At 34.8% G+C, this 10,482-nt stretch overlaps 1 protein-coding gene across 1 annotated transcript; it reads right to left on the minus strand.

The window, feature by feature from the left end:
• Positions 1-4,053: 4,053 nt before the first annotated feature.
• LOC106076885 (N-terminal Xaa-Pro-Lys N-methyltransferase 1-A-like) lies at positions 4,054-10,300 on the minus strand. Its single transcript, XM_056040485.1, has 2 exons — positions 10,072-10,300; positions 4,054-5,866 (listed from the first exon to the last, which is right to left on the minus strand). The coding sequence occupies exons 1-2, from the start codon at positions 10,249-10,251 to the stop codon at positions 5,354-5,356; spliced, it is 693 nt and encodes a 230-aa protein (XP_055896460.1). The 5' UTR covers positions 10,252-10,300; the 3' UTR covers positions 4,054-5,353.
• Between the last annotated feature and the right edge of the window lie 182 nt (positions 10,301-10,482).

Here is a 10,482-nt window from a genome sequence, read left to right on the forward strand (position 1 = left end):
AAGTCATCTCTCGATAGACAGAAGCATTCTTGTTACAAACACGGGTGGGGAAAATTATAGAGAGATTTAAACTAAATCAATTTAATGATATAGGCTACAACAACAAAAACAACACTCATCTTTGTGATAACTAGAAAACCAGAATGTAAAAAAATATATATTATTACATCGACTCAATTAAATGTAACAATAAAGATTATTGAAACTTGAGAAATGCATATTTTCAAAGTAGAGTCTACATGGCGACAGGAGGACAGATATAACAAAAGAAAACTATAAAAACTAAGCTTACAGTGTAGCCTAATTGATAAGGCATATCAGCAAATCGTGAGCTGCTGAACTATATTTTGTATCCTACTTGTTAGATACTTGTTAGATGATGCATCATTTCTCACTAATGGAATCGATTGAGAACTAAAAGACACTAGCATTATCAGTAAATCTATGCCGGACGACGGAGAAGGAGGGCCTCAATTTTGCTTGTTTTTTCTACCTCAAAGTCGCCGGTCAAAATTGGGGGCGAAGAAGCTATTTTATTAACTTAAATATTGAATGATGACTATAGTGAGAGAGGCTAATCAATTTCGGTTTTAAACGGAAGTAATTTTTTTTCATTCATAACCAATAAATGTACAACTATACTGCTATATAAAACAAACATTTGGGTTTTTAACGATATATGTAGCAAAATCAATGACGCTATGTTACATTTCAATGTTGCCAACTTTTTTTAAAAAACAAAAGCTACAAACAGGAGAGTTTAGAGAATGTGATTCTACAGTACTAAAAAGTGCAGACAAATGATATACCTTTAAAAAGGGATAACTTATCACCACCGACTTTATTCTGCAATGTACACCGGATATACCGAAAAGAGAGCTATTTATAGTTTTTCATCAATTGACAACTTTGTAATTATCAAATCAACCTATTTAATAACTAATGTGAGGTATTTTTTTTATTAATATAAAAAAAAACATTAAATATTTCAGTTTGAGAAAAAGTTTAAGAATAGGAAACAAGAAAAAACAACTTCTGCATTTAAATGACATATTAGACCCGTAGGCCCGTATAGAACCTAATGTTATTGTTATTTGTTCTACTCACACTAGACTAACAGTTTACTTTTACATTCTAAAATAATAATAGGCCTTGTCTTCGAGTCAAAAGATTAATGAGGAATGCAGTATTTCCCTGGCTACGCAGCCCCAGCTGCGACCTACATAGGCCTACTTGTCACATTCAACGCAGGTACAACAATTGTCCGCCGTTGGTCTATTTAGATTTTCTTTTCTACAGGGGTAGACTGGCTATATTGGCATTCGGGCCAATGCCAGTTGGGCCGGTACCCCATTGGGCAGATAGGGCCACCGAAAGGGCCGCAGTAAATTGTTTTAAGATCTTATAATATTCTCTTTAAAAGCAACACTCAGAGCGTCGTGATTAAATAAAACAAAACATCTTATACACTTTAAAGGCTAATACTAATCTAAAGCATTGTCGTCAATATCCTACAGCCGTATATAGCGCTTCTTGTAGACATCAATTCCTTATACACACTAAACCGTAAAAAGAAACTTAAGGTTGTGTATATAAAGTGAATATATTCTGATGAATCTATATAGAGACCATGCAACAATGTTCCAAATGTTCCATGACAATGATTTTGGGGACAGATATAATTGGATGCCCATCATAAGGCATACTATTTTGGGGCCGGATAGTACGCGTATTGAAAAAGAAGGGCCAATTTTGACACCCATTCCTCCAGTGGCCGTCTATGTCTGTCCTCGGAAGCGGATTTTCTTTTAGTATCAAATGTGTAGGCCTATCCCGCGGCCTTTGAAAGTGGCCTCCAGCCGACTCGTTCTAAAGTCACCTGCTACCCGATGCTCTCTTATATGTCAGTTATAGAAGATTGACATTGTTTACAGTTTCTTTTTCCTGCTAAATAGAAATAATTGTGTAACCCAAGTATAGTGAAATAATCTGGCCTACCTAAACATTAATATTAAGGAAAGGCTACTCCTGTACACATTTGGTGTTGATTGGTGATCGGTAAATATAGGGAGACGTAAATCATATTCATTGATACTATCTAGCCTACATGATTTAGTCATTATTTACACAAACTGTATACATTCTTCGCAATTGAAATATATGAATTCTCTCGCCTCATAAGGATAAGAGATCTGCTAGATTCTTTTGCAGCGTTTCTCAAAGCGAGGAGCTAGCCTCAGCTGGGAAGTGATGACATTGTGGTGGCAAAAGCATACACGAACAAACAATCTGTTAGGCCTATATGCTGTTACAAAGACATATTTTTGAGTTGTAATCAAGTAAAAACATGTATTACTAATGTTTAACAAATAAAAATGTATTAAGAAACGTCATTTCATCATCTAAGTAAGACCTCTCATTTTGTTTTGCTTGTGGTTTGCAATGGTGAGGGAGTTGTAGTAACGTCTGTAATGTATAAGATGTTTATGTATTGGTGGCTATTTAAGTAGAGCTACTCTATCGCGGACCACCTTGTAGGCCTATAGGCCCCGTCTTCGGAAAGCCATATTTTCTTGAGGAGAGAAAAAAATAGGGGCGGAAAATTGATTTTTTTCCACAGTTCCCTTCTACTCGGTGGTAGAAAGATTTATTTGATGTCTATTTACGAGTGTATGTGTGTTAAAACTAATAAGTGACACAAACAAATGACAAGATGCTAATGAAGCAATGAGGGGGGGGAGTTAATCTCATTAGAAATCGTGATACAATGAAAGGGGGTGGGAGCGAATATAAAGTTAAAGTCAAGACAGAAAAAAAAAAGTAACTCGTTTGGGGATAGTTTTGTCGACAAGCTTTACAATATGCAGTCCCAACCCTTTTCCACTCCTATTCGATCGTAGGATCTAAAAGCCATTTGTAATCTCTCCTTCACACAGATAACCATTGCGACTGTTTCAACACGTAGGACGTCGATCCAAAAATCCATTGTCAACCCTTGAGGAATCATCAAAGCAATCAGCGTCTCGAAAATTCAATAGCCGACGTTTTCTTATTCCTCTAATGAAGTAGGAAAAACTGTTTAAGATTGAAGCTACATCAAACTGAAATATTGAAGCTACATCAAACTAGGTGTAGCAATATTATTGTTACGAGACAGCACAGCAAAAATACTACTAGATGAAAGACTTTTTTTTTTTTGTTAGTCATTTGTTTTTACTGCTTTTACTTTTTTTTTTTTACTAATTAATAAAAGTTGGCTACAACCAAATGAAAATGCAATCTTTGTAAGTAATTAGTTAATAAGTTAACCTATTCCAAGTTGTTAAAGTACATAGCTTATATAAATAATACTGTATTCAGTAAATTGCCCATTGAAATCATTAACACGCTCTGATATCACTATCATATCACGATGACCATGTTGGACCAGTTTGTTTTTCTTATGGGTGCGGTCCGTAACTTGGTTGTTTGTTTCTTCAGAGGCATGCGGCGTGTCAAAATGACAATAGCTTTTAATTCGCCAAGTTGGTGACTCGCCACTCGGACGGGTCAATGTCAAGAAACTTCCACCACAATGCAATGAAAACATTGACGTAGTCAGTTGGCAGCCTACCAATCAGTGGACGTTTTTTTGTCTTTATTATCTTTCTATTATGTCCATAGTCTACATCTTTATTTTCTTCAACGTGTAACAATACCAACTCCTGATCATGTTCGGGAAAAGGCATTTATCATTGTGTTAATACTAGATTAATTGCTCCACAACTAGAGTCTTTGAAGGACAGGCCCATCCATTCTTCCATTGTGATCCTGTTTCGGGTATCCTCATTTGTGGTGTGGCCTTTGTAGGTGATACCTACGTTCATTCTAATAAAGCCGTAGTATTAAAGGACTTAAATCTTATTTTGTAAACTGCATTCAGTTTGGTGAAAATCAAATCTCTGTCACTTGTACTTCTATTCAACTTTTTTTTTTTACCATTTGTGGGTCACTGTCAACTTTCTCATTATCGCATTTATACGGAATTTATTTTTTACAAGACTAATTAAACTCTTTAAAGTATAAAACTGTTTATTAGCATTTGCATTTTTAAGATAAGATAGATACGATAATTTTATTGATCCAATCAAATGGAAATTCAGTTTGACTACAAATGACATCAACGTAACTACTGTACAATAACAGTATAGATGATAAATTCGAACAACATTCACACACGAAACACATACACAACCAGCGCTTTATGAGTTAGACTTGTATGTACTTCTCGATGACGACAGATGATCTTGTAACAATCTGACCGAAAGTGGGATAAAGGAGTTTTTAAATCTTTCTGTTTTAGTCCTAATGGAAAGGAGACGACCACTTCGTTCAGATCTTATGTAACAGTGCTTTAATGGGTGCAGGTTGTCCTTAAGAATCGAGAGTGTTTTGGAAAAGCATCTTTCATGAAAAAGCTCAAGAGATGGTAGCTGTTATGTGGTCATAATAAAAAAAAAACAACAAAGAAATAATAGTGAAACATACAAATAATGGATATTTCTTTTTGTCAAATGTTACCATGCATAAAATCTGAATGACTCACCATTTAGTTTTAAACCTTTTTACTACAAATTATAACTGAAATGTTAATTTTGTCCTGTAATAAATAAAAATCTGTTTAGAAAATAGATTCTTAGACTGACAATGTTTAAAGATTAAATACTTGTACCAGGGTACTGGCTGATTATTTTCATATTATTCTTTTATCTTTATTATTTTGTTCTGTTATCCTGAGAGAAAATTCATTTAAAAAAAAAAAATCTCCCTTAACTTTCAGACTGAAGATGCAGCTAAAGTTGTTGTAATAGAACTAGGCATAGAGAAGAATAAAATGTATGCAAGCATGTTAAGATTAAATGCTGTATGTTTGCTAATAGATGTTTCTTCAGAAATAAAAATGATTACAAGTCCTAAACAACTGCTTAATGGCAAGGGAGAGAAGCAGCAAGAGGATTCAAACTATGGACCATTGTGATGACAGTCCTATCTCACGAGCAGGCAGCCATCCTAAATAAATCTTGATGCTCAAATATTGGAGGAAGTCAACATATTTAAATACCGGTACTTAAGGATTTACAAATTAAAAGATGGAGCAAATCATTTGATAAAAGATGAGAACCTCATGTAACTATGTATTTGAACAGACACAAAACTTAAAAAAATAACCCTTTACTAAGCTTACAAGATTATAAACTAGAAATTTAAATAAATGAAAGAAAAAAAAATGGAGAATAAAAAAAAAGGATCTAGAAAAGAAAACAATGTAAAGCAAATACTTAAAATTTGCATTGAAAACAAGACTATGTTTTAACTATTTTAATGCAAACATATAAACAGGGTATAAATCTTTAGGAAAATCTCTCTGCTTCTCTTCAGCAATGATAGTAAGTCCTGCCTTTTTTATGCAATCTTTCAACTCTTTTCTTGTCCTGGTGTAACTGCTGTCATTGTCATCAAATGTTTTTTGTCCTTCTTCTAAAACATTTTCCTTGGCTATAATGATACCCCCATCTGCTAAACCTTTCTGACATCTCTGAAAGAAGTGAATAAGGTGGTTATCTTCAAGGTGGCCAAGCACCCACTGACTCCAAATCAGGTTGTATTTATTTTCTGTTGGTGTGAAATCCTGTAGACCCATGCAGAAAATGTTTTCAACACGGCTGGCCTCAGGTCCGATGAACTCCTTTGCATTGTCACAAAAGTGTCTATCTTGCTCCACCATATCTACATTTTCAAAGATGGGAAGCAGGAGTCTTTTGGTTACCCTGCCTATACCAGCACCACAGTCTAATGCAAATTTTGGTGTTACTGAACCTCCGGCAATCTGTAAAATATAAAATTGAAAGTTTTGTACTAAGTTATAAAGAATAAAATAAAATGGTAAATTTTCTGCCTTCGACTGGGGTTGGCAAAAATGATATTTTTATTTTAGAAAAACCTTTATATCTTAAAGGTGTTCATGCAGTGTTAATTCCATTTTTAAGGTGACTAAAGCTTGCCATAGCAAGAGTTAGCTATAAAAAATGTATAATAATGCCCATACTATGAGAATAGACTGTTGTGAATTTTTTTTTTTTTTTTTTATCTCAAGATTTTATTTTTTATGAATGGTATGAGCATTTTTATAGTTGGATTCTAGAGCATTTGCTCTTTCTGGATTTGATTTTTTTTTATACCATAATTTTGATGCTAAAAAATTAATATATATATATATATATATATTATATATATAATATGTATTTGAACTAGATCTAGTTGAATAATCAATAGATCTAGTATCTAGTAGATCTATAGTCTAATATGTTAAAATGAGCCTTTATTTTGAAAGCTATGATGAAACTAGTCTTTTGTTTTTGTTTATACTCCAATTCTTTATATAGTTCAGACACATTTACTTTCGCTTACTCTGAAAAACAAAGGTTTTACACTGGTTCAAAGAACACTGGTAGGATGATACCATTTTTTTCTTCTAGGACAGAAGGAGGGTAGGTTTGGGGTGAAGGAGATTTTTTTATAGAAAATTTAGGTGCCAGCTAAACAAGACCTATCTAAAATTCTTCTAAATAGGCCCTAAAATACATACCAGGGTACATGTCATAACCTTTGTGTAAATAGGGGGTGTTCACTAACATTCGTTTATTACTAACAATGACATTAACTAACGCTATTTTAATGAACATTGAGTTATTATAGAATTATGAGGCGGCGCTAGATCTACATTTTTTTGTACACGATTTTATTACTATTTTGCCACACATCACTATAATGCTCCTACAAATGTAAAGACAATCTAAAATGATAGGCTACTAACACTAAAGCAAAAAGTATGCGAAAACAAACAAACAAACACAGAGATAGGCACAGCCCTGCTCTCGCTCTTACTCATTCTGTCTCACCTTGGTGATCTAATTATTGATAAACCAGGTAGGTACTAAGCATGGTATCATCAGCACAGTACCAGAAAAAAAAAACATACAGTGAGAGACAATTAATGATCGATCAGGTACCAAATTAGGTCACAGTCACTGAGCAGAGTGAGTGGGCTAGACAAGCGGGGTCGCGCAATTTTTATTTGGGTCAACTAGACCTAGGTAGGCAACAGTGCACAGTAGTATATATAGGTAAAACTTGAGTCTAAAATGGCCTGGTTGTGTTGTCAGTTATAAGCAGAGAAGGGACCAATTAAGAGTGGAAAAAGTAACACTAATCTGTCGGTCTTAAGTTGGTTTAAAAAGAAATTGATATTAAAAAAAGAAAATTGAAGAGATAATATTATTTTAAAATACAATAACATGAAGTGTTTGTTAGTCTACAGACAGTGTTTGTTAGTGTACAGAGTGGGAAATGGTGTTCATTAATGTTAGCTCTGGATCTCATTGACTTGACCCTCTTCAACTTTGTATATTTTATTGTTACTATGTGTACCATAACGAAACAATATATATATATATTTTTATTGACAAATGGATGACGACAGAGCACTAGCAGATCCAGAACTTTGGAGTGGGGGGGGCGATTTTTTTCCAAACCCTAACCCTAACGCCCAGTAAACCCTAACCCTAGACATAAACGTGCATACAGTGCGCGCGCGCACACACACACACACACACATATATATATGTATATATATATATATATATATATATAAATATGAGATTAAAAAAAGCAGCATTTCTCAACCTTCGGCGAAAAACAAAACAACTGGGGCAGCGCTATAAGGTTCTCTGGTGAAGTTCGGGGCGAAGCCCCGACGCCATAAGCGTTTTCTTGCTTTTTTCACTGCAGAAACGCATTCTCCTGACAAGTACAGCTCATTATTCATCAATGGAGTTCGGGGCGAAGCCCCGACCCCATAAGCGTTTTCTTGCATTCTTCTCTGCAGAAACGCATTCTCGTGACATCTACAACTCATTACCCATAAATGAAGTTCGGGGCGAAGCCCCGACGCCAAAAGCGTTTTCTTGCATTCTTCACTGCAGAAACGCATTCTCCTGACATCTACAACTCATTACCCATAAATGAAGTTCGGTTCGCCCCGACGCCAAAAGCGTTTTTTTGCATTCTTTTCTGCAGAAACGCATTCTCCTGACCTGAAGCTCATTATTCATACTATTAAAAAACGACCTTTCGAATAATGTACTTGAAAAATATTCTAATATGAATTTATAGTCCCTGAATACATTGCAAATAAAACCGATTTGTTCCTTGAAAAGATAGGATACCCCACGTATTTAGATTTTTGCTTTGAGGATCGCCGCCGAAAAAAAACTTATTCGATAAATAGTATTCAAGAAAACTCTAGTATAAATTGTGAGTTATAGTCCCAAATTTATTTAGCTAGAAAAATATCAGATTGAGTAAAGGTTGGGAAAAGGCGACTATGAAAACGTTATTTGAGTCTAGAACTCATCTCAATCATGACTCTTATACTGAAAAATTTCGTTTGAATTCTAACTTTTCCAATGCAAAGTCTTTCTTAAAATACTTATGATAACTTCATGTGAAATTACAAAAACTCTGTCTGGAAATGGGAATGGCGGTAGAGTGAAAACGATTAATCCTCGCTCCTTTAATAATTTCTGCTAAAGATTGCATTTGGCATTAAAGAATATGGGTGGGGCGACTCGATATAAGAATTTAATTTATAGTAGGCCTATATATACATTATATTAGTGACAGATTTTTTTAATTTTGTAATTTCTTAACTATAATACAAAAAGAAAAAGTATTGATTTGTCCGATGGGTGAAATGCGATTGCATGTATCGCCCCTCCCACCTGGTACAACCCTTTTTCATTTAAATTTAGGCTACTAATGATACAATTTGAGATTAGAGTGTGGTACGACATATTTACAATGGGTCACATATCAATACGTAGTTTATATTATATAGATATTTAACTAATTTTATTCACAAACTATGATTCTCCACAAAAATAGGACCGCCCCCCCCAGCACTCAGAGAGCTAGAGTATGGAGGGCAGTACATGCAATCGCCCCCCCCCCCCCTCACCCCACCGAATCGGCCAAAATACCAGAAAGGGAGCGACATAATATAAAATGTATATATTAATTCAACTAATTTTGTTCACAAACTATGATTTCTCCATAAAAACGGACCGCCCCCCCCACTCAAAGGGTTTAGGTGGGAAGGGCAGAAGAGGTATTCGTCCCCCCCCCCCACCAATCGGCAAACAGGGAACGACATAATATAAAGATCGGTTATCAATAACAAGTTACAGGGATATAGATATTTAATTGATTTGTTAGCAGGCTGTGATTTCTACCAATAAATTGGACCGCCCCCCCACTCGAAAGTGTAGGGGGGGCGGAATTGATACCATCGCCCCCTCCCGACTCCACCAAATCGGTCAACATACTAGAGGGGGGGGGGCGAAATAATCTTAAAATATGTTGAAATATAAATAATTAGTATATATTTTTAACATAAGTAATAAATTCGTATACAAATTGTGTGAATCCTATACTAAAGTTCGTCCGCCCCCCCCCTGGGGGCGGAGTCGGCCGAGTGGGGGGGGCGGTAGGACCCCCCTGGATCCGCCAGTGCGACAGAGTTTACAGATGCTTCCAGTTTTTTCCTAGGACTAACCATTACGGAGCTATACAAATTCTTTTTAAACCAACTAAAGACAGATTAGTGTTACTTTTTCCACTAAATGTGTCTAGTTTCTATATTATAAATAAATGAAAGTATTTAATACACAAAACCAATAGAAGACTAGTAACTAGTTTCATCATAGGACATAGCTATCCAAATAAAGGCTCATTTTAACAAAGATTTTGAGGTATTCACTAATATTAGTAATATCAATCAGAAAATAGGGGGTGTTCGTTAGACGAAAATGACTATAACTATAGATTATTCATGATTATTGATAGTTGGATCTATTTCAGTATTTGACAAGCAAACGACTCAAACGTGAAACGGCAAACCAAATGACTGAAATGAACATTTATAACATTAGTCATTAACATTTTGAAATGATTTTGAATGAAGGCAAATGGCACCTTTAAAAATGGTCGAAGGAATGCCTTAGATCCGTTTATATCAGTTGGGGATATTTTAGCGAACCCCCCTAGCATCCCATCTACAGTTGGATCTATTTTAGCCCAGTAGTCTTTGGCATCTGCATAAAAAGGATCTTTTGAGTTTGAATCTTCAGTTGAATTTACTAGATCTAGTTCCATGTTGTTGAATGTAAACAAAAATAATTATGGTTCAAAATAGTATCGATAATAGATTTAGATGTAATCATTTATCTATAATCAGAGCTATTCCAAATGCTCGATACTAGATTTACTAGATTTACGATTACTTTCTAAAGAACAATACCGGAAGCAAAGTCTCAATTCCAAACAAATATATTTTAAAAAGTCTATTAATCTAATTGTCATTTGCTTAATAAATCTAAAAGGATT

This window comes from Biomphalaria glabrata, chromosome 9, assembly GCF_947242115.1.
Source record: "Biomphalaria glabrata chromosome 9, xgBioGlab47.1, whole genome shotgun sequence".
Classification (NCBI taxonomy): Eukaryota; Metazoa; Mollusca; class Gastropoda; family Planorbidae; genus Biomphalaria; species Biomphalaria glabrata.